This window comes from Gallus gallus, chromosome 20 (assembly GCF_016699485.2).
Source record: "Gallus gallus isolate bGalGal1 chromosome 20, bGalGal1.mat.broiler.GRCg7b, whole genome shotgun sequence".
NCBI lineage: Eukaryota > Metazoa > Chordata > Aves > Galliformes > Phasianidae > Gallus > Gallus gallus.
Window position 1 is genome coordinate 1,102,110 of NC_052551.1, and position 25,588 is coordinate 1,127,697.

Genomic DNA, 25,588 nt, shown 5'->3' on the forward strand with positions numbered 1-25,588 from the left:
CAGAATACTTTCAAACGTGTCCTTCAGCTCATGCGACTGCAGAAATGAAAGCAGCACGCAGCCCACGATGGCTCAATACTGACTCCAAGCTTTAGAAGAGCCCTGTGACATACATATTCAAAGGGAATACATCAGGGAATGCCCAGCTGCTGCGCCAGTTCATTGTGGCTGCTGTAAATACACCAAAGCATTGCTTAACAAACACCATGCAGTCCAGATTGGGAACAAAAGCCCTAAAGCAGAAAAGGATATTTTACTTTTCATCAAAAAAGGACACCCCAACCCAGTAGCTTTAGTTATTTACTATTCACTAACTTGCTAATTATTCCAGCTACTTGCCAGGTGAGTCTCCTTATAGTTGAGTGACATAGATCATAGCTGAGGGTGCTAAAATAAAACAGGAGTGGTTCAGCTGGTAAGTGGTGAAAAGAAACAGCACATCTAGTCTGAGGAACAGAGCTGTGTGTAGACAAAGCCCCCGAGCAGGTGACACCTTCACATTAAAACGGTGTTACACATAGCTCAGAAAATTACTTCCCACGTGACACAAAAGGAAAAAAGTAGGCACGACACATACAAAAAGGGCAATCCAATTTTTTAATGCCCTGGCCTATTTCCAACCTGGATCAGCAGCAACAGAAGCTCTTGCTCAGTTTGTCCACTCACTGTGCAACCAGCCTTAGAAACATCTAACAAAGTAACCTATGAGGAATGGTTCACAGTGGGTTGAAAACTATGAGCTGAAGCCCACACACTGCCCACTGGAAGCTTACTGGTATGGTTTTCCTTCAGCTGTTCAACCTAATATGTCAGATTCACACACTGCAGTGTAAAGAAACAGTAACAACAAAACAGAACCAAAACACAAAGCAAAGCAAAACCACACACATGTGAATCCATGAGAACGATTAGAAGCCATCCAGCTAAAATCAGCCAGAATCACACAGTAGAGCTACGTGTATCTGAACCACCCACCCTGAGCTTCACCTTCAGCCCAAAGGCATTTACTGCACTCATTTCACTAAAATCACTGAGTACGTACATTAGGATAAGACAGAGCAATGCTACAAAAGGAGGACTGCACCTTCTTTTCTCCAAATAGAATGTCTGCTGGCAGATGTCTGCCTGGTAGCATGACTTTCACCTGAATAGAGCAGGAATCATCCCTTTGAGAAGAGGCTGGAGTAACCAAAACTCCATCTCTCACCTTTGCCAATCCAGAGAGAAGTTCCAACGCAGCCAGTGAGATGCTCATGTCCTGCCTCCACTGCGAGTTGAGCCTTTGGGTCACCAGATGAATGCTGCGTATCAGAAGTCCTGCAGCCGTATCTGTATTAAGAGCTAGGATATAACCCCAGTAACACATACCACAGGGAGGGAAAATAACTAAGCATTAGTAACAATAAGCAAAGCACAGGAACAAGCCAAAGCAGCCACGATACGGACACAAATTATACACAACCCAGAATCTGGAAATTTGGTCTCTCTTGCACAGGCTAACTCCCCTGTATGCAACACCAGTACACTATACAAATGTATTCAGATTAGCACCTTATCTCAATTTGGTTTTCTTTCTTTTAAAGGCGTTTTGGACAATCACAGCACCCGGATGCATTTCAGCAACGGAACAGCTTGTGTTGGGTTGTGCTGTTGTTTGCTACCGTGCTTACACTGCTGCAATGTCTTGCAGACTCAGAAGAATTTAGACATTAGTCATGTATGTTAGACATCAGTACTCATATTGAGTCATAGTAACGAGCCAACAGAGTACATGTAACTTCAGATACCTAAGCCAGAAGTTACCTATCCTCTCTATACACAGTATTTATCAGAAGCTGCATTAGGTATTTACGTGTAGATAATGAAAGAAACCATCCTGGAAGAAAAAATATAACTGTTTCTAAATGTTTAATTTTCCTGAGCCTTTGGCTAAAATTAAAAACAAAGACGTGCTTTTAGGAGCAGTTGCTCATAACTTCATAGCATTAGGAACACAAATATTATATACATGTGCTAAAACTGAAGCAGGCAAATTCATTTCAGCACCAGTGTTCTCTGTCAGCCTAGCAGCAGATTCAAATGTCAGCTACAGTTAACCAGTAAAAATAAACCATCTGGTTTTCAATTTTCCCTTCAAGCATTCAGCAGAAATGCTATAATTCCTTTCGTAAGTGTATTATAACCTTACCTTGTGGGTAGAGGATTTTTTTTTAAATCTAGTAAAATGAATCAATAATGCCAACAAGTTTGGAGCCAAAATATTACAAAAAATATCTTTCAATTTACGCTATGGTTTGAAAAGTCAGCGACTCAATGACTTAAAGCATGTGGTTTTTTTTAACCTTACAAAGAAACATTTTACCTTGTGAGGTGCCAGAAACAATTGCCAATGAAAACATACAAATCATATACATAATTAAGGTGGTGTGGTAAAAAACAGCACTTCAAATCATTTCAGACAAATCCTTTAGCGAAATCACTAACAAACTTACCTAAATCCCTGTATCTGGATATACCATATACATATACAATACGCTAAAATCTTTCCCACTAATCACTCTCTTCCTGCATTGAGAACTGGGGGGAAGAAACATTTTTATCTGCTGAGAACAGGGTTTCCCACCTAGCCTACAAGGTGGTCTGTTCTCATATTCACTTCATCAGCTAACATTAATTGCACTGCTAAAGCGTGAAGGAGCAAATGCAATTCCAGAATCTCCACATTCAGCTGTCTTACCACATAGACTTAGTAGGACATGAATTCTACTACAAAGATCCAAAAAAGGCACAGTACAAGACATAACAAACCAATGTTAATTGAAGAAATCTTGTTATAACAACTGACACATTGCAAGCATTCTGCTTCTTTATTCTGTAGAAACAGGAGTCCCCCAAATGGTCTTTAAAAACAGTTAAGAAAAGGTATGCTACTAAACTTGAAATGCTACCAAAATGAATGAAGCCATTAATTTGCACTCGTATACATTTACTGCATTACTGTTCATGAAAATTAGACATCTTGAAAACACGTGATAAAGTAAAACAGTTTTCCATAAGCTTTTTTAAAAATTGTATTGGGAGAGTCCTTTAGCAGGTTAAAAACCAATTAACATAGAACGAACCAGTACACATGAGCACCACACATGGGCGCAGATGGGATGAAATCAGCCATGAACAAAGGAGTATACCTTGGCTTCAAAACACCCACACACGTTAATGTATTAGCCAGAACTACAAAAGGGGAAAAAAAATCAAGTTAGGATATAATAATACCATTTTTTCCAAAGAGCTGTCCTTACCATAATCCCTTAGAAGGGCTTGTGCTGGTCGTTCACTATCTGGTGTTGTAGGCTCCGTACTGCCCCCACTTGCAGTACTAATGCCACTGTTAGTACGACTGTGGCTTTTGAAGAGGTTATTTTCGCCACCATTCTGCAAATTTAGAAAAAAATAACAATTAGAAAGGTGAAAGCCCAGCAAGAACGTAATCTAGCCACCATTGTTAAAGACCAACATCATCTTCTTCTACAAACAAGTGACTCGCCTGGTAGAGGATGGAAAGGCTGCTGACGTAGTCTACCTAGACTTCAGCAAAGCCTTTCACACTGTTTCCCACAGTATTCTGCTGGAGAAGCTGGCAGCCCATGGCTGGGACAGGTGCACTCTTCACTGGGTAAAGAACTGCCTGCAGGGCAGGGCCCAGAGTGTGGTGGTGAACGGAATTACATCCAGCTGGCAGCCGGTCACAAGAGGTGTTCCTCAGGGGTCAGTATTGGTGCCAGTCCTGTTTAACAGCATTACTGATGATCTGGATGAGGGGATCAAGTGCACCCTCAGTACGTTTGCAGATGACACCAAGTTGGGAGGAAGCATCGATCTGCCTGGGGGTGGGAAGGCCCTACAGAGGGGTCCAAACAGGCTGATCGATGGGCTGAGGCCAACTGCGTGAGCTTCAGTAAGACCGACTGCAGAGTCATGCCCTTTGATCACAACTCCATGCATTGCTACAGGCTTGGCGCAGAGTGGCTGGAAAGTTGCACAGAGAAAAAGGGTCTGGAGGTTTTAGCTGACAGCTGGCTGAATGTGAGCCAGCAGTGAGCCCAGGTGGCCAAGAAGGCCAATGGCATCCTGGCTTGTGTCAGAAATAGCACAGCCACCAGGAGTAAGGAGGTGCTGATCCCCCTCATCTTGGTACGGATGAGGCTGCACCTCGAGTGCTGTGTTCAGTGTTGGGCCTCTTGCTACAAGAAAGATATTGAGACCATGGAGTGTGTCCAGAGAAAGGCAATGGAGCTGTGAGGGGTCTGGAGCACAAGATTATGAGGAGCAGCTGAGGGAACTGGGATGGCTCAGTCTGGAGAAGAGGAGGCTCAGGGGAAACCTCATCCCTCTCTACAATCATCTGAAAGGATGTTGTAGTGAGGTGAGGGTCAGCTTTTTCTCCCAGCTGATTAGTAATAGGATGAGAGGTAATGGCCTTAAATTGCACCTGGAGAGCTTCAGGTAAGATATTAGGGAAATTTTCTTAAAAAGAGTGGTCAGGCATTGGCACAGGATGCCCAGGGAGGTGTTGGAGTCACTGTCCATCGAGGGACATGGTTTAGTGGGCACAGTGGTGATGGGCTAACATTGGACTAGATGATCTTAGTGGTCTTTTCCAACCTTAATGATTCCATGAAACTGAAAGTGAGTTTTAAGTACCGAAAAGATTTTCTGAACAGAATTCTCTATAACAAAGGATACTTTCAGATGGGAAAATGTGATCATACCTCTGGTCTGAACTTATTTAAACCGCAGATAAAATGAATTTCATTTTTAATGAAGCAATAACTTCATAAACAACAACAAAACAAATCTTACCGTTTCCATTTGGCAGCCAATGGCTTCTAACAGTGCTGAGTCTTGAACAATATTCAACATTGCACCTGAAGAATTAGACAGGAGAGGTAACTAAAAGCCACAGTAGAATACTTACGGCTACAGTGTAGAGAAGCACTGAAGGTCTAGCATCCAGAATCTCCTTCCTGATTTATACAGAGCTTTTATATGAGTTTTATAAAACACAAGGATTTGCTTCAGGCTTAGCAATTTGATGCAGGTGAGAACTGAGACAGAATTCTTTCGGCTATTTTAAAAACACTTTGAACATAAGTTTCCTGAATTCCTCAGTTCAGAAGGATTCTTGTTTCACAGAAGAGCTGGAATGTTCCCCCGTCTCCCAACAGATTGTGCTCATTTAAAAACTCAGGTTACATTTAAAGAGGTTTACTGATTTTGTGAGTAAAAAAGCAGCATTTGTTAGGTAACAGACAGCTCAAGTGCACTGTGTGTAATCCAAAGCCACCTCAAGGGTTACACAGTACTGTCTGGGCTCCTCTCTGTGTCTGGCACAAGGAGCCTCCCTTCCTCAGTTTGGCCATTAAGAGCCAAAAGGTACCTGGTAACTGGCAAACAAAAATGTGCTTTCACTACTTAAGGGGCTGCCAGTACAGGCAGCAGCCTGTTGGAAGGTAAGATCTGCTCCATCCAGCAACCCTTAAGACATCAACACGAGACCACAATCATTCTCATAATGATCAAGGACCCATTAAATGAACCCCAAATCCACTCTAGCACAAGCATTTTTATAGAGATGTTTCTGTCCAAAACCTAGGGCAATATTTCCAACACTGCTCTCCAAGCTCACAGATTATTAAAGTAAATATAAATTTCATTTCAGTTTAGCAAAAATGTTAAACCAAATTGCAAAATCAGGAAGTCAGAGCATCATCAGAGGCATGACACACCAAAACTCTCTTTATCTACAAGTGACCTCCAGGATCCAATTTTTTATGCCTTTTTTTTTTTTTTTTTTTTTTTTTAATACTGCATTCGAATCAAACAGCAGATAGACAGAAAAATCTAGCCTGGGAGAGAAAGCTACGAACAAGAGTGATACACAGGTAAACTAAAACTGACGATGTATTCTGGATGCCTTATGTCAAGTGGTGCACACAGCCTGTAGATGCATTATTTTTTCTCCAACCCAGCCATGAGGGCTTAGGAGAAAAACAGTTGCTGTAGGAAGGAAAACACCCCAGTTGTTGTCAAATATTTAATAAGCAGCTGGAAATAAACACCAATGTTTCTGAGAGGCCGGTGGCACATGCAAGAATCTCTGGCTAAGCTACAGACTCATGAATTCTCTCCAACTAAAGCCAGCAGGACATAAACTTCTGTTATGTGTGTAGCTAACAATAGGAAAATTGAAGAAACAAAGCAGTAAGATCAGTCTGCCAAGTAACAGTAAAAAAACATCTCAGAGTATCTGCACAGCTGGGATGCAGACACCAGCCTTTAGTGGAGGCATACCCATACGCATGGGTAGGATTTAACAGAACATCACCCACGCCGCAGCTGATACAGCCACACGTGCACTGACGCTCTGTGAGAATCACTTAGAAACCACACACATCCTCATCCCTTCACTTGCAGCACTGGCTGCAAATCATCCTTCAGAATTATTATCCACATGTCTTCTACTTGTACAGAAAAGGTTTCAAGAGTTGTCTTGAAAGAACAGCTTTCAGAAAGACTTTGCAGACTGGATTTGTTTCCATTCACTTCATTGCTTATGCACTTTTTCCTCCCTCTCCTGTTATCCAGGCAGGCTTCCAGAGCCAGTCAGATTTACACCCCAGTGTAAATCCACTTGCTTTTTAAACTGTTAAAGGAAAATAGCATGGTAACTATTTTGAGGACACTATAAGTGAGAAAAAGTACTTTTACATAATGAGAGGGAAGCAAATCAGGGAAAAAAAAGTGTGAGGCAACAACATTTTTACCTGCCTGAAAATACATCTGCTTAACAGACTGTGCACTATTTAAGATTCCAGCTTCTACTTACTTCCTCAGCACTGACACGTTAACACATCCAACCACCTCAAAGAACAGTTTGTTGCCAAACCATGATGTATCTGCAGACTCTATGCTGGAACTTTTGTGCAAGGATTGACACAGTGCTAAACAAATACCATCTGTACTCTGCCAATGCTAGATTACTTGTTACCCAGTATTTCAATTTGTTTCTAGTCTCAAGCATGGCGAAAACTGAAATGTTCCCGGTAATCCATTACTCAAGATTTTTTACCGATATCAGAACAACATTTCTTCCTACTTCCATTCTGAGTTATGACTGGCTTCTACTGCTAGAATGTCCTTTAATTCTATTTTTACTTTTCAAGTGCCATTCTACATTTAGCATGGTAGAGATTACATTTAGAATGGTAGAGAGATTACTTAAAAAAAAATGTGAGGCTTTTAAAGATGCTCTAAGAATATGAGGGAGATTATACAGAAGATGATCTGACAGGACCTTTTTTTCTTGCCAAGCATCACATGAACGTACCGAATTATTCTAGGAGAGATGAAGACACTTCCATAACACAATTGATAAATTAAAAATGTTGAAATTACCTAGTATCATCTGAGTGTTGTTGGGATCTGTTTCAGTTTGCAAAGCTCCTATAAGTATATTCACAAGCCTCAGCTTCAAGGAAAGGAAGGTTACTGGTTTATCATATGTTGAGCTGTCATCATTGCTGAATTTCCCTTCCAGGACAACCTGAAGGAACAATAAATTTATTTCAGTATCAATTAGAAATTGATGCCATATTTACATTAAACACACCAGCATGGCATTGCTTTCAAAAGTCAGTATCTGCAGCACAAATTGCTCCTGTCAAACTTGTGCCAAGAGTTTCAGGGCTAAACACAATGCCAAACACCACAACTCACCCAAACGCCGCTCCACAACCCGGAAGACAAAATTCAATATGTAAAACAAAGCTGTAAGGTTATTACCTCTGATTTTACGGTTCCAAAATGATGAGGAAGAGGCAACAAAGACAGCAAGATGTTAATCGAAGCTCTTCTTAGCTCTGTGGGGTTTACATAGATTTTAAACTTTGAGAGTTCTCTGCAAATCAAAGCACCATACAATTAATCAACTTTTCGTAGGATTTTGAAGCCAAATCTAAGTGAAAATTAAATATACTGCCACCCCTTGGTCTTAAATAACTTGGAATATACAATGTAGCTGTTTCTTCCTAGATTCAAGATTCTTACTTTTTAGCAGTTGCAATTAGACAATTAGCAAATGATGAATTCCTGCCTGAATTAAGTATTTTGCACTGAACCATTAAGCAAACAAAAGTATTACTCATATTCTGCATCCTCAAGGCAGGAAGTGCCAGCCACAAGTCTCTGCGTGCTTACTGCAAATCCCACCAACCCAGCTCTACCAGAAATCCCCAGAATATGCTTGTGTGCATCGCGTATAAAATACACTCTGCTTGAAAATAGATCACATTTCTTATGAAGCCACCAGTAAATTCTACTTGTAAGATCCACCCGCGAGAAGCAGTAGCTCAGATTTAAGCTCAGAAGATGAATAATAGTTTATGTATAACTTCAAACTGAAATGCAGCATCAATACATACAACATATGGAGAAGAAGGCAAGCACAGAGCAGTAATAAGTGCCTTAAGTTATTTAGCAAAACATGCAGAAATCTGTACAGCTCCGACAAACAAGGGCATATCTTCTCGTTTAGGAACCTACTCCAGCTTCCTTAGGCTGTGTAAATGATCATTTTTTTCCATTTAGCGATGTGTAAAGTTACTTTCTGAATAAAGTCACTGCAGTAACAGCCAGTACAGAACGCTGTAAAATTCTCCTTAAAAATAAGTCGGCTTTAACTGTATTTGAGCTAAAGCACTTCTTTTCCCTATTCTTGTAGCTACTGCTTTTTAGTAATGAATACTTAGATAACACAACTCAAACACGCTGTTTTGTGTTTGTGGGCTGTTATTACTTTAAGAATAATTGCATGAAATGAAATGAAAAGTCAGAGCTTACAAAATGCTGCTGTTATCACTATCACATACATACATAACATGGGGCCCACATTACAGAACTCCTCCCATGAAAGCCATCCAGGAATGACAGAAACCCCAGAAGATAAACAAGAAGATAAACACCTCCCCATATTTCTGATAACATCTACAGGGAAACAGCAATTTACCTGTCAGGCAAAATAGTTTCAAGAGCCGAAATGAAATATGGAACCACGACATCAATTCCTTTCAGGTCACAGCAGAACAAAGGAGGGGAGTTCAGAATAACACTGGCAAGAACGGGGTGGCAAACAAAATCTGCTATCTGCAAACCCTGAATTAAAAGCATGTAAAATCTGACAAAGAAAGATAAGATTGAATTATTTGCACATAAAAAGTATCAGCATTCCACATGAACATGAATGTGCAGCAATTAGACCTTTTCTACATAGAACAGCTTAAAAATCAGAGCTAAGAGAAGTTTTTTTTCTGAGCATTCCACAAAGTTATGTTAGCACAGGCAAGTGCAGTTAGCTAGCTTTCAAAAAAAGCCACACTAATCATACATATTACATGTGAAAAGCCAGCAGAGCACCATTCTGCTGAAAAATCTGCCTTGTTGCAGCTCAGGGGTTGGGAGCTGCTGCAGCTACAGCATAGCTGTTTGCTAACAGTGCTCCCCCTGCTACCGCCTTCCCATGTAAGGGTGTAAATGAGACTTTGGTTCTAATTCCCTAGCACAGAAGAAAAATACTGCAAAATCCCTGGGGGGGGGGGGAACAACACTGTGACAGCAATTCTAACATCTGGAAAACGAGAAGGAAAATATAAATCATCCATTCCAAATGAAAAAACAGAGGGGTATGAAACACCTTATCTAGCTGGCCATCATCGCAGAGTACCTTGTCTCTTGAAGCAGTTAGATTCCTCTACAGGTTTTATGTTAAAGTGTATTTATACTAAAACACACACACACACACACACACAAAAAAAAAAACCCTCCACAACTTAACAAAATAGAGGAATCTGACTGTGTAAGAAAAACAGACCTTCTAATGCATATAGCACTACCACATACATGAACTAAAATGGTTCAGTCTTCCATAAGTTTTGATGCCACCTACGGTGCAAAGGTAATTGAACAGTTGAGAGAGTTATTGTTTATAAAATTGATTCTCTGACTCTGGATTTTGCTATTTTTTAACCAAAAAGGTTGGAAAAACCAAGACTGATAGGCAGGATGGCCTTCTTTTAATAGAAATTAAACTGAAAATCAAAGTAGTTCAGGATGAAAATAAAAAAAAAATTGTAAATAAATAAACAATAGAATATTTGTGCATTTTTGTATGTAAAAATCATTTAAAATATATACATTCTCCATTCCAGTGTTTCTTGACAACATAACACCCCTTGCAGTCTAACAAAACACAGTCTCACATCTGCACGCTTTTGTCCATCTTACCAGAGTTCAGTGGCAAGTTTAAAAACCTTCAAGTGTCAAAATGACCAAAAAACGTTCCCTGCAGCTGCTGGAGGGGCTTCCCCTCAACTAGAGCTTGAAGGAAGCCCAATGGAAACCAGCACCATGAGAAGACAAAGCCAACACTTGGTTTACAGAGGGAGCTCTGTCTGTGCCATGCGCAGGCCAACCAGGCTCTTAGAGCTGGCAGCACAGGATTCAGACAGTAACTGAATGTTATGCGCTGCAAAATCCTTCGCACCATAAAATTACACCAATAAAGTAACTGGAAGATAGGTTAGTACCGGGATAAGTAAGCTGGTAATATTTCCTCCCCAGTCTTCTTGCTACAAAATATCCTACACAGTGTCCCGCATGCCTCTGCCCTTCCTGCTTCATAGTTGTCTGGGAATTCACTGGCATCAAACAAAGGATTGGAAGCCATTGTATCTGTGGACATTTGGGATCCCTTCCGGCGAAACTCCACACTAGCTTGAGTTGCTATAGCTGGGAAGAGAAAAAACAGCATTTCACTTTGTTTGTTAACATATATAATAGGCTCATGGGATCCTGGACACAAAGATCAAGTCCAATTTAGCAGTTATCATGAAGCTGTTAGTTCACTGTATTTGAGTCAATGCCTCTGTTTAGGAACTGTTTGAGGCTATAACTAACTTTTGTCCTTGTAAGGACTGCAACGATTGACCTTCATATTCTGAAGTAAATCCCAATTTTGTGTTGGGAAGTGTCTCCTTGTACCCAGCAATACCTCCCTATCCTCTCAGAGGACAAGGATCTTCCTCGCCTTGTTCTCACCTCCAGAAAATGACTTTCCTTGCACCCTTAAAACACATTTTTCACTGTGCCATTACTATCACCTCCACGCAAGTGCTTACTTGCAACTGACTGATTGCCTATCTTGCTCTGAACATCAAACTACTTCGATCCAATTACGTTGCATAAACATAAATGATTTATTTAAAAAGGAAGAAAAAAATCCAAGAATTCCAAAGTACCCACTGTAAGAAAGAAATCTGCTGAGAGCCTCTCCCTGCTTTGGTCCCCTCTCCCTCCGTATGAGCTCAGAGTGCTCCCAGATGGAAGCTGCCAGGAGGGCAGGCCTCCCGTGTGTGCGAACACACAATGTGCTTTGCAGACATCTTGAGAGATCACCGTCACCACAGTGTGACTGGGTTCTGGGTTCTGGTTACAGCAGGGGAAGTGGAGCTCAGTGATCTTTAAGGTCCCTCCCAACCTAAGCCATTCTGTGATCCTGCTTAGCTCTGTGCTCTGTTCCTGCAGGATGGCTCTGCCAGTCCAACTCAATTCAATTCACGTCTTTTTTCCAGTACACCTTTCACACATCAGTATCAGACACATAGGATGCAAAAGGCTACTCATCTCGCTGGCTTCTTCATTTCTTCTAAAATGGCAACCAAAGCAAATCTGTGTATAATGCCCTCAATGGCCAAAGGGGTAGGGAAAAAAAAAAAAAAAAACAGTAAAAAATTCATTATTGAAATACTAATGGCAGAGGCAGCATTTTCTTCTCATTTTTAGCTAAGGCTATGCTGATCTTCAGATGTTTTATCAGCTACAAGACCAAAGAGAACAAATAGTGTGTGCTCCTAATGAATCAAGCTAACGACTCTACCAGTACCAGAGAACCCACTCTATCTCATGCCTGGGATACTCGGGAGTATCAGGTTCACAGTCAGTCTTGCAAACCAAGACCTGAACACTTGGACGTATGGAATACTTTTTCATTTGTGGATAAGATTTTTGTTTGGATTTAGTTTTTGTTGCTTGTTTGTGTTTCTTTTAAAAGAAACTTTCCAATGACAAGCGCCTGCTGTTAATTTTTGTCTATAAATTGTTTGACCTATCGTTACCTTAGAAATTTTCACAGCGTAAGTAGCAAATAAGCACAAATCTTTATGCATCTTCCCATGAGCCGTTTTTTGTCCTAAATAAGCTATCCAGCAATATACTGTAGTTGGAAAAAAAACACTACATGCACAATGCATACAAATCAAACACTAGGTCTGTAAAATAAGCTTTAAGTAAAAAAAACATGGTTAGTGCAAAGTCCTGAAACTCATGACATGATCACAGACTAAAGTACATAAAAGATGGGACTGATTCAGGCAGATTAATTTGCTTTCGCCAACAATCCTCCCCATTCAAAAACACACACAAAAAAATTACTTGTCTTTTTCAAGTAAAAGTGCAAAAGCTACAAGAGACAATGAGAATGAATTTACAAATAAAAGATGGGATTATGGAAAAAGAAAAGCATGACCGCAATTAAGGAAAAGCTACTTGTTCCTACTTACAAGATTTATAAGAAAGAAGAATTTGGATAAAAGATGCTGCAAGATAATAGAAATAAAATGGAAACAAATCAAAGGACAGCAGTAGTTATAAAATACTTTTAAGATGGTGAAATTGTAATATAAGTTAAGAAGCTTTTAGCTTTTTTAAAAAATAGATTAAAAGCTTTATGATACAGCAAGCTTGTTAAACACAGGAAATCGGCATTCAGGTCCAAAATTATGGTTCTGAAAGTATCATGCAAAACAATGAACAAAAAGTTACAAAATACTAGCAAGATTTAGATCTGCTCATATCAACGTACACCAGTTCTTTAAAAGGATGTATTAACCCTTCCCAGCTCAAGTGCATTTGTCTATGTTACAATGCACCTGGAGCACACAGCTGGCTCCCCCACGGCTTCTGTGACTCAGTTATGTCTTGTAAGGGGACGACTACTTACCTACAGGGCCTCCTCAACCATAAGCTTCCAAACCATAAGCTCCTGACTGCATTACTGCTCTGTCCTCCATATGCCAAGCTACTGACAACCCAAACCAGCACGGCCATGCCTCCCCTGACCATCAGCTCTACCACCAACCTTCCAAAGCAGAAATAAGAGGCAGAGCACCACTAGAAAGATCAACATCTCAAAAACAATCCCCAGAAACAGATGAGAGAGTAAAAGGGCTCCAGCAGCCAGGCATCATGGGAGCAATCTGCATCTCTCGTGTTCTCCGCACACGCTGGGTCAGATCAAGTCCTATGCCAAGCCACTCAGCAATACTCAAAACTTCCCTCATCAGGGCTTCTCCTACCTGCCTCCTAGACCTATACAGTCTTTGGGGCACCATAATAACAACAGGAGGGCCAGAAGCGATGAGGATTAAAGTTTACCCCAAGATTGATTCAAGGCCCAAGAGCACCCGAGTGATATCAGCAACCATCTGCAGCATAACTCCCCCAGCCACTTTACAACACATGGCTGGCAAGCCTATGACTTCTTTAGGAACAAGGTTTAAGAACAAGCCCACCCGACTGGAAGATCCACTCGCTGAAACGCTGGCACAAGGGATTAATGAGATTCTCCCAGTCCTCACCGTTTGCTGAGGACAGTGATGAGCAGCAATACGCTTATACAGCCCAGAGGTCGGATACGTCCTGCCAGCCAGCTGGAGCTCAGCACATGCACACGCTCCCCAGAGCTGCCATATTCAGGGATATCTTTTCAATGCCTTCCCGATGGATTCTTTAGAAGTTTTATCACGTGCAGCAATCCATGCCACGCTTAAATAACGATCACTGAGCCACCTAACTCTACAGACTGCACCAGCAACACTCAGCTCCTTTCAAAGTCAAACACATACTTCAGAACAGCATTTTTCCTCTCTTCCCATGATACACAATAACATTTATTAGCTGCCTTCTATAAAGCTTCACCCTTAAGATTTCAGTGCAGAAACTAAAACCTGACACAGAACAGGCACGAGAGCACTGGCACTGATGATGCCAAGACCCTTGTTACATCTTCAGAATCCAAACAATTATGAAAGACCATCTGGAAGGAGGAGGCTCAGAGCAAGCAGGAAGGTTGCTTTCTAGGTGATGAAGTCCTATCAACATTCAGCTGTACATAGATTACCTCCAGCTAACCTCACAGGAGAGAAAATAGTTCTGCAATCTCTCTTTTCCCAAACAGACACAGACTAAAAACACTACAACTGCAAATGTGAAATATCTACAGTAACTACTGCAGGATTCTAGATTAGTCTAATTAGTCTAATTTTTACCATGGAAATAACAGAAAATTGAAAAGAGTGGGGCAGTATTTAAATTCACAGAACCATAGAATAGCTGAAGTTGGAACATGTGGAGATTACCTAGTTGGGAACCCTGCACAACTCAAAGCAAGATCAACCAGAGCTGGCTGGGTTACTCTCCCATCCACCCAAGTATTTTTCAGCTCAAAACCTACAGAAAGTTGCATATTTTTTCCATCTCAGAAATGCCTTTCTTACTCTTCTTGACTTCCTTTCAGGAAGTGAAAGAGTTGAAGAAATCAGAAACATGAGGCACCACATCTAGAATAAAAGCAAAAGGTCCAGAATAGCAAAATCTACTCATTTGCCTGGGCCTCGACCAACTGCTCCTTAATTCATAAAGCTCATCAAAAAGACATCTTGTAAGATGGGAGAAAGATGATGTGCTAGTCCCTGCAAATCAGCAGGGCTCATTTAAAAGAGTTGAACTAATTTCTGAAGTAGAATTTGAGGCTGCATCCCATCCTACATGGTTTCCTCTAAGGTAGCTCATGAACATCTATTTAGAAATCACATCATATAAGTATCTGTTGAAAGTTTGTGTCACATACAGTATGAGGAATAAAAAAACACTCTAGAAGATGCATTTTTCTGGAAAGGTGGACCAGGGCAGTGAGATCTCCTTGGTCTTGCAGAGAGAGGATTTTCTTCCTGAGGCTTACACAAGGTTTATTAATAACAGTGCCAAACATGCAAAACACATTCAAGTTAGTGACATAAGCAATACTGTACTAAGCTATTGAGAATGGGAGATGGATTGTAATATACAGGCATAGCCAACCCATAAACAAAAAAAAGTCAAAACAAGACTTCTTTTCATCCCCTTCCATAAGCACAGGGATTGTGACAACTACCTGTCCCTTCTCTGCTGACCTCTTGTCACAAGCCTCACCGAGGGGAACAAGTCTAGTCAACATGGGTTCATGAAAGGCAGGTCCTGCCTGAACAACCTCATCTCCTTCTATGACCAGGTGACCTGACTGGTGGATGCGAGAAAGGCTGTTGATGCAGTCTACCTAGACTTCAGCAAAGCCTTTCACACTGTTTCCCACAGTATTCTGCTGGAGAAGCTGGCAGCCCATGGCTGGGACAGGTGCACTCTTCACTGGGTAAAGAACTGCCTGCAGGGCAGGGCCCAGAGTGTGGTGGTGAACGGAATTACATCCAGCTGGCAGCCGGTCACAAGACGTGTTCCTCAGGGGTCAGTATTGGTGCCAGTCCTGTTTAACAGCATTACTGATGATCTGGATGAGGGGATCAAGTGCACCCTCAGCACGTTTGCAGATGACACCAAGTTGGGAGGAAGCATCGATCTGCCTGGGGGTGGGAAGGCCCTACAGAGGGGTCCAAACAGGCTGATCGATGGGCTGAGGCCAACTGCATGAGCTTCAGTAAGACCGGCTGCAGAGTCATGCCCTTTGATCACAACTCCATGCATTGCTACAGGCTTGGCGCAGAGTGGCTGGAAAGTTGCACAGAGAAAAAGGATCTGGAGGTTTTAGCTGACAGCTGGCTGAATGTGAGCCAGCAGTGAGCCCAGGTGGCCAAGAAGGCCAATGGCATCCTGGCTTGTGTCAGAAATAGCACAGCCAGCAGGAGTAAGGAGGTGCTGATCCCCCTCATCTTGGTACGGATGAGGCTGCACCTCGAGTGCTGTGTTCAGTGTTGGGCCTCTTGCTACAAGAAAGATATTGAGATCATGGAGTGTGTCCAGAGAAAGGCAATGGAGCTGTGAGGGGTCTGGAGCACAAGATCATGAGGAGCAGCTGAGGGAACTGTGATGGCTCAGTCTGGAGAAGAGGAGGCTCAGGGGAAACCTCATCACTCTCTAAACTACCTGAAAGGAGGTTGTAGTGAGGGGGTCTTGGGGGAGCACTCCTAGGACACTAATGGCCTCAAATTGGGCCAGGGGAGATTGAGCTTGGATTTTAGTAAATATTTCTTCTCAGAAAGTGTGGTGAGCCATTAGCACAGGCTGCCCAGGGAGGTAGTAGAAATTTACTGTCACCAGAGGTGTTTAAGAATCATGAAGATGTGCCACTGAGGGACATGGTTTAGCAGGCAGGTTAGACTAGATGATCTTAGTGGTCTTTTCCAACTTTAAAATTCTATGATTCTATATTGAGTAAAATAAGCAGAGGCAAGTGAATGGGCACAACACCAAGATATGATGGGCCCCACTTGTGTGATGGAGAGGGACCACAGCATACAGCCTTTTTGGCCCATCTCATCAGTCCAGCACAGCACCCTTTGCCTTACAAAGTTCAAGAAGTAAAAGATTTCTCCTGGAGGCACCAGGTTTCATAGATTAGACTGCAAGAAAATAAGCCTTTTAATTCTGACTTTGAAGACGTTGATACTTCAAGTCAACAGAAACTCCATGAGGTTAGCTCCTTTCTGAGCAGCTGACCTTGAGATCTCCAAAGAAATGGTGCCTCTCTACAGAGTTTCAGCAGCATGGATCCTTCTTCAGTGCTTACTTTAAAATAGTTCTAAGAGATCCCAAATCCTAAAACCATCATTTCCACACAAAGGTAGAATGGGATTTGTGATACAATGATTGGTTTAATCACTAATATTGAATATTATTATAAATCCAACTTGCTACAACAAACCTATACCTATTTTTCTTACTTTGGCCAGTGAGCTTCTGATGGAGAGATCTCTTGTAAAAGTTTAGAAGACATCTGAAGTACTATATAAAGAACAGAAAAAATGCAAGGACTGAGAATTTTTTTTTTTCCCCGAATATTTATCACTCAAGGAAAGAGAGTGCTTGAAAGCCTCTCTGAGCAGAGCCCTAATTCTTCTATCATATCTCAAAACACCTAGCTTCTAGAGCTGAACAAAGTGTAGGAGACAAAATAAATCTAGCACTTGAGGATTGTAGATGAGCAAGGTATCAAGTCATATATGGGAACATGTAACAACCATCATTGAAAGAAAACAACTTGCTATTTTAAGGATCATCTGTTCACATAACGTTCTCCAAAAACATGAAGCATCACTTTGTGCAGTATTTGCAGTGAGGTTCGACAATTTTGCAAACATAAGAGTCACTATTAAAATTTGCCATTACTCAAAGATATATTCAGGCAGATTTCAAACCAGGAAATGGACTCTCCTTACTTCCTTCCGTATAAAATCTTTCCCACTAGCACAATCGCACCCTCCCTACTTGTTAGAGCAAGTGAGTGCTTAATTGTGAAAAGTAATTGATTTATTTAATTGTTTTAATTCAACAGCCCCCAGACACCTACTAGTGCTGGATCAGCTGGGAGGGGTTAACCACTATAAGCACTTAGGATTTTATTTTTATTTACTGATTATGCATTTATGTTAATCTTGCAGGTAGGAAATGTCAATAAAACAAGGAAAAAATGAACACATATTTTCAATAATATTTACCAGTCATGCTGCTGTCTCTGTTTATTCCATTATGAAGTTTACAGTGAACAAACGCCGCATCAAATAACCATGATCCAAAGAGGTTCAAGATGCTGTTAACCTTTGGCCTGCGAGGAGCTGGCAGTGGCCGTGGCTCAGAACTTGTCTGGTTTGGGCTAGAGAGTGGAGAAGTAGAGGATGGTTGGTGCTGCACTTTGGAAGCATGTGCAGTGGTTACCTGTTTGAATGGAAGAACAAATCAGCTCCTAAAAAAATGAAAATGACTTCCTCTAACCAAGGAAGCTTTCCAACAGGATAAGTACTTAAATACAGAATACGAAATCTTACAGTGCTGGTTTTCATTGTTGCTTTATTCACAGTCACTGCCCGATGCCTTCGGTTATGGGGTGGAGTCGTGTTGATAGCAGTGTTCTGGGGCATGCTCAGCCTATTTACTGGCGTGGGCGGTGCACTGTCTGACCGGGGTCGTGAAATGCCTGCAAAAATCAAGCAAGCTCTCAGCAAGTCTTCTATGGACATACAGAGCAGCACAGTTACTCAGCCTTTGGACCTTCTGTAAACAGACTCACTTTCCCTCCCTCCCCACTCCTGTGAACAGACATAACAAGAAAAACATTTTTTCCTTTTACTGGCAAAAATAAATGCACAAACAGAAGAAAACTCTGGTTGCATTAGATAAACAGATGCTTAACAGAAAACCACAACTTCAGAACCCGGGAAAATGCACATGGGAGTACTAAGCCTAGGAGCAGGCAGAGGGAAAGGAGCAAAGGTCACTTGCCAAAGCCAATTTAACAGCTCACTCCTTCCAAAAATCAGATGCATCTCACCTTTGCCCTTCTTTTCCAACCTACATCCCACAGCCCATTCAGAGGCAGATCTAGGATGTGTGACCCTCAGTCGGCTCAGCTCACTAAATTAAGACAAAACCAATACACAGTGCAGCATTCCACTGTTTTAGTGAGCTGGTTCAGCTTGCTGAGCAAACACTACAGCCAGTGCAAGGGATGGGTAAGAAAGCTGAGCAAGCTATAATTTTCTGGCATCAAGAAGTTAGATCAGCCACCTCACAAAGCCCAGCCTGGGGGAAGCATTTGAAGTGTGTAAGAAACCACTGTTTCTAGTCACAGACTCTGAAGTAACTAACTTAAAAGTTCCCTCTGCCAAATTCGCAGCCACAAACAGCACTTCTTCCCATTTCAATGAATACTTCCCCCCTCACACCCCGTTTGAAAAATTAAGTGCAAAACTGCAGCATGTCTGAAGATTGGACACAGTTTTTTGACTACACTGAAATACTCAAATGCTTCAAATACACAACACAAAACAAAGAACTTCTGCTGAATCACCACTGCTGTGCCCCAAGCAGAGGTAATGTATGTACTATGAAACTTATTCCTTTGGTGCCATTTGTTTTTCAAAGGGGTGGAAAAAAAATGTGCAATATTTTGCCAAATGCACACATCACCTAAGCATGTACCAGAGAGGGCAAGATAAAAACAACGTGCTTCAATGCTTAGTGCAGAAGGTAACAAGATTTCTCATCAGCCTTAGCTTAGTCCATACATCTGCCCAGGACACACTGTGTGTGTGCGTGTGTGTGTGTGCTGTATCTGATGTCACCAATAACTCTGCTGTGCCCAAGAGCTACATTTATTTGTTGGGTTATTTCGTTGTTGATGTTTTTTTTTTTGTTTTGTTTTGTTTGTTTTTTTTAATTCAGCTTGCATAGACAGGAAAGGATTCTCTCCATTTTAATGCTCGCTTTGCCATTTTTATTTATTTTATTACTGTTTCAGTGGAGATGCTCAAATCCATCACAGGTTAGCAGACTGGTAGAGTAATACAAAGATGTTTTCATGAAGTGAGGCCATATTTTGCCTATATATAGTTTTCCTTTCACAAATTCCAGTAGTATTTGACTACTGAATATTTAATGTCTCAGATGTAGTACTAGTAAATAGCAATCATTAAAATTCCTTAAAGTTGGTGGCAAGGAATGTGGAAGAAGCACAGTGCACATAACCACTTTTAAAAGTCACTACCACAGAAACAGTTTCAATAACTTCCTAGAACAGCCATGGTTTGGGGAAGTGAGAACTGACCACTGGCTCTCTTCTGTTATTTGGTAGCTTTTTAAACAATGCTATTCCTACCGAAGTGAAAAACATAGCAACCAAAGCTTGTTTGCACTGGGGAACAGGGTACCAACAGGGCCGAATTCCTCAGCCTATTTTTTCTCCTGCAGTTTCTGTACCTGGCTCAAGTCTCCTGCAGTCACACTCCACACCAGCCCACACTTCTGACACATGGCAGCACTTGCTCGCACACATTTAAAGAAAAAAAGCAGTAGGAGACAGGTGGCTCCTCTGAGCTTACAATAGCACATTAACTCTGAAGAATTTTCAGTTAGACTGAAGGGTACTTAGAATACTGCCTTACATTTCAAGCGCCGTACAGTGTCACTTAAAAATTAGCAGCCGGTGCTTATATCTCACCTTATCTTTCAGGGGAACCTAAACAACTCGGTTACCAGGAGATGCAAAGAAACACAGCTCTTCTTCTCAGCAGTAGTATTCACCTGCCAATCCTAAACTAAGGGCAACTGCAAGCTGAAGAGTAAGTATCTGAAGATGTCAATCAAAAATCAATACCTCCCAATGGGCACTGCATGCAGCTTGCTGCCACAAAGTCAGTAAATGAAGTTGTCAGTACTCACAAGATGCTAGAAGCGTAACACTAGTATTGCTGGTTAGATAAAAGGAGAAAGAAGCCTTGTTTGGAGAAGAGACGTTAATGATGAACTCGACATTAAATGAAAACTTTTTTAGCATTCATTTAAAACTAAGGTCAGCTGCAACTTTCTGCATTCAAACATAACTACTGTGTACACAGTGCAGTCATTTAGAAGTGGCTTCAGGTCCCTCCCCTATCAATTTTAGGCTATACTCACAAATGACAAATGGTTACATCTGTTTTCTGAAGAATTAAGATTCAAAAAAAAAAAAGAAGAAAGTAATGAGCAGGTTACTGTTCCCAGCTAGCCATAGGTAAGTCAAAAAGCATTACCCAGGAAAGCATCCACTAAACAGCTGATCCCACGCATGGCACGGAAGAATATTTGAGGCAGATGCTTAAGGCAGGGGTATTGATTCAGCTCTTGAGTCATCCCACTCACGTTCAGAAACTGCTCCTGAAATTTGGGGGTAGAACTAATAATGGCTGGGTTACTCAAATCCACAGGATTACTGCGCACACACAAAAAAAGAGAATATGCTTTAGTCAGTTTAAGGACAGTTTTTAAGATTTCAAGAATGCTTAGAGATGTAACACTTTAAGGCAATTAATAAACAGCAGCACATGAGAGCATCAAGTAAAAGGACCATCACAAGGTCAGCATCTTGTGCCACCATTTGCTCTACTGGAGACTTTTTTGTTGCTTTTACTCCATCACAGGTGTTACAGAAGTCAACTTTTCTTCCTGGGCTAGTAGTGGCACATTGTGTTCAAACATTTAAAAATCAACAACAAAAAAAATGATAATTCCCTATTTTAAAAAGCTTTAAACATTCAAATAGGCGTAATAAATTTATTAAGACCCAGTGAGCTGCAGCACACCCTAGAGAGAACAATCCTGCAGTTGCAGTAATGTTCAGGACTTCTGAACTGCATTCTTAAGATCTCACATAGTTAAGATTCTTCCCAAAGGGTAAACAGTAAATTACACATTGTCAGCAAAAAAATGAAGTGAAAGTGAGAGAGTAGGTTGTAAAAAATTTGAACTTTTTTCCTGCCAAACACAAATGCTGCACCAGCAAGCCTGGACTGGGAGACACTACAGTACTTGCAACACAACTATCAGAAATGAAGAATAAATTTTAACTAGTAAAATAAGTAAATTTTAAACCTAAATAAATGTTAGGATGTTTTTAGAGGAAAAAGTCAATTATGCTGTCCAGTGGATACATTGATGCGATGCCTTCCCCCCAAGACTCCTCAGAACAAAGCATGCCACTTTGGTTCTGTTGCAAATTTGAGGAAGGGTGATATAGATGTTAAAATTAACTATGTAGCTTTCTTTATAAAAGCAAACAGAGACACCCATTTTAAAAATAATCTTTTGTAGGTTAAATTTAACACCCTGAAAGCAAATGGAAGCAGTGCACATCTCAGAGTTATTGTTCTGCTTTTCCTGTTTGCTATCTCAGAGAAACACAGTCCCACTGAAGTCCTGTTTTTAAGATCCTCCAAAAGGGCGCACAGCTAAAAACACTCTTTAACTGAACTCATTGACTCAGAATGCAAACTGGTGTGTTGAGAATGGAACAGCCCACTCACAGCTTTCCCCTGGACTGCTGCAGGGCTCTTGTATGACACATCTCTCATACTTCGTTCTACTTCAGTACATCAAGCTCAGCAATCTCCAGAGGAATTTTTCATTTGAAAATTTTCAGAAATGATGCAAGAATACAAATAATGGATGGTCGTAGCTACAATACCTCAGCATGTGTAAAAAGCGAAACCAAGTTTGTGCGATGCACTCATTGTCCATTTCAGGAGGAATCAGACCAGCATCTTCTTCAGGAATTTTAAATGGAGGAAATGAAGGTCCATATGTAAAACGCAGCAATCTATAAAGCAAGTCAGACAGATCTGTCACGCAGTTAATACTCCTCAGAATTTAACAGCGCGTTGAAGCCTCCAAGAAATGAGCAGGAGGCCACAAGGGGACCTACAGCAACACAATACCATGAGGATAATGGCTTAGATAAGTGATTTGGGATCCTTACTGGTAAGCCTCTCTGAGCTGCTGCTGTCTGATTTGAGTCCTGCTTCATCCCCAGCTTTGCAAACTTGGCTCACTTCCCTGACCAGCATAATCTTGGTGTTCTCTAAAAGCATGGAAGAGAGAAAAGCGGTGCCTTCTGAAAGTCCTAATCATTCCCAGAAGCTACTTTTTGGTTTCCCAAAGCTAAATGCTCTTGTAGCACCATTTCTCACTTCAGGTGTTGCAGAAGTCCTGCTTACTCCTAAAGTTAGAGTCTGAGTTACCATTCACTGCAGCCAATTCATACAAAAGACAGTCAAAGCATGTAGAGAACCACAGTCCGTCACGGTGACTTGTTAGTGCAGAAAAGTAGATGAACTTTAGGACGAGGCCTTCTCTAAGTCCAAAACAGAAATACACATTCCTATATCGACCACTTTGCAGCGTGCCACACTGGATGCCCCAGCACCCGTTTGCATTTTGTACCCCAGAGGCAAGGTCCTATAGGGTTTTGCTGCAAAATTACCTAATCATGACCTGCCCAGTGAATCCTAGCATCAGCCTTGGTTTACATTTTTTGCTAAGTCATGCCCCACATATTTGTGCTGCAGAAGAACAAAACACGCTGCCTCACAGTCCCTCTTTTACGGGCTGCAAGAAGCCAGCTCCTCAAGGAAGCTGACAGAATCTTAACTGAAATATGGGACTTATTCAAGAATGACTACAAACAGAAATAAGTTGTAATGCACATATCCAGCACAATCAGTCAAAACAGATTTATAACACCCTATGCAGGGAAAAGGAGTACCTATTGGTACGGCAGCAAAAAAGACCCTTGTTTTATTCTGCCAGGACATCATAGCCATGGATACAGATTAACACTGCATAAGGGTACAAAGTTCCAAATATAATTTGCTATCAGGCTTTGAGATTCTTACTCCTGGCTGATAGCTGACAACTCAGTTCAGACAACGGTTCACTAGGATAGCACTTTAACTGTTTGAAGCTTTTATTTTATTTAAGTATTAAAAATTCAGCTTAAAATCCACTAAACTTAAAGTTAGCATCAGAGGAGTTCGGTTTGCTATGGATTATATATAAATCAACATTACTGTGCAGCAGATTAGCAAAATAAATGTTACAGAAAACCTATAGATTACTGTGAATCAACAGAACTAAGACTGTTAGTCAACAGTGAAGGATGAAATCTGGGCATGAAGTGCATGGAACAGAATGCCAACACACGTTTGGATTCAGAGCTGCGCTTTTCAGGTCAGTGAATCACAAAATATCTTCTGTTACGCAATACTGCATCCAACAAACCAAAAATAGCTGAAGAAGTAGCGTGGGAAATACACAAAACTTGCATTGCAGCTTTATTTCCCACAGGTTTAACAGTTAGCTGCATAACCTGGAAACATTTATTTACACTTGCTTTTCTAACAAGTAATTAAAAAGCAAGTTTTCAGTATTTAATTTTTCACAATGCAGCAATTTTAATACATTTTCAAACTTTCATACAAATCACTATTAAGCCTCAGGGGAGACTCATCCCCCTGATCCTCACTTCATCAAGTTCTCTTCTCCAGGAGGACGAGATTTGTCCCACAAAGACTGTACACCGCAAAGCCCCCAGCATTATCAGTACTGACGCTCTCCTCACTGTTTGAGGTCTCCTGCTACAGCCCAGCCTCTCATAGTTCCTCATAGTGTGGCTTGGTACTGCTCCTGTGGAGGAAGAAGACTGCAGCCTGCATTTGGCCCATCACATCCCCCACAGCCAGCCCATAGCATCACTGCAGCTTTACAGAGCAGGAGATGCCTCAAACACAGACACTGCTCAGTGGTGATAAGCACCTAATCATCTTGGTGATGCCTGTCATACACACAGATTGTAATACTACACTCATGCTAATGACTCACTCCTCACAGGACACGATATAAAAGTCAGTGATAGAGACTGAAATATATTCACATTGAGTAAAATGCTGTTTGTTGGAGAAATGCTGGATTACACAGTAACAGGGACAAACCAATTTAGACAGTTCACTTGCGGAATGAAGACACATACATGCCCAAACCATAAGAGCCAAGAGCATTTGTAAAATCTCTTATTAAGTACTTTGTTTTGCTCATTCACTGTGAGATCACTGTGCATTCCACAAACAAGAAACTCCGGAGAAATCAAGCTGTGATTGTATCAGCAGGTGTCTACTTCTTTGTGCAGTTTCTCCTACCTGGAGGTAAGAGCACAGATGACCTTGCTCCACTGCTCCACTACTGCAGGGTGATGCCGCCAGTTGGCCACCATCTCTTTGGCAGTTTTCCAGTAGGGCGGTGTTGGAAAGCACCGTGTACAGGCCAGTAACCACACCTCAAACAGCACGCCGATTAACTTCTCAGCCAGATTTTCAGCAATGCCACCTTATAGCAGAAACAAAGCATACCTTTAGCAAGAACTCAATCTAAATAACTTCAGACATCTCCTCAAGGAATATTTTGATACTAAAGGACTCTCACAACTGCCACAATTGCATCTCACATATTAGAATTCAGTTTAAGCAATAACTGCAAAGATTCCTAAGTTTTTCGTCGTATTTTTCATCATTTTTCATTTAAGGGTAATTCCCCCTTGCTTCCTACAGAACTTTTTACAAGCCCAAAGATAACAGAAAAAACCCAGCCACATACATGTGTCATTAACAGATACTGGGAACTCAGCTACTGATCTTAGGCTGTCTTCTTCTGCACGTAGAATATTTCATATCTTATTCATTTTAAATAAGGTATAAACTGATAACATTATTTTTCAGGAGGCAAGCCAAACTGGAAGGCACGTATGGGTTTCAGTGAAACTAACAGGGAACAATGTTATCTAAACCCTTCACTACGAACTCTTTGTGTACTGAGTCCACTGTTCTGCAAAACCATATTTTGGAGAACT

At 41.2% G+C, this 25,588-nt stretch overlaps 1 protein-coding gene across 5 annotated transcripts in view; it reads right to left on the minus strand.

The window, feature by feature from the left end:
• The window catches only part of RALGAPB (Ral GTPase activating protein non-catalytic beta subunit), a 65,168-nt gene that overhangs the window by 27,678 nt on the left and 11,902 nt on the right, over positions 1-25,588 (minus strand). For 2 of the 5 annotated variants that reach the window (XM_015296242.3, XM_046902809.1), the window contains exons 5-17: positions 24,882-25,068; positions 22,376-22,507; positions 20,946-21,124; positions 18,204-18,352; positions 17,877-18,093; positions 12,672-12,707; positions 10,641-10,842; positions 9,065-9,232; positions 7,843-7,957; positions 7,456-7,603; positions 4,861-4,925; positions 3,300-3,432; positions 1,208-1,341 (exon numbers count right to left, since the gene is read on the minus strand). In XM_015296242.3, coding sequence (XP_015151728.1) covers positions 1,208-1,341; positions 3,300-3,432; positions 4,861-4,925; positions 7,456-7,603; positions 7,843-7,957; positions 9,065-9,232; positions 10,641-10,842; positions 12,672-12,707; positions 17,877-18,093; positions 18,204-18,352; positions 20,946-21,124; positions 22,376-22,507; positions 24,882-25,068 — 1,865 coding nt within the window. The remainder of the gene's footprint in view (positions 1-1,207; positions 1,342-3,299; positions 3,433-4,860; positions 4,926-7,455; positions 7,604-7,842; positions 7,958-9,064; positions 9,233-10,640; positions 10,843-12,671; positions 12,708-17,876; positions 18,094-18,203; positions 18,353-20,945; positions 21,125-22,375; positions 22,508-24,881; positions 25,069-25,588) is intronic. The other 3 variants (XM_015296243.3, NM_001030846.3, XM_015296245.3) reach the window with 3 other exon arrangements.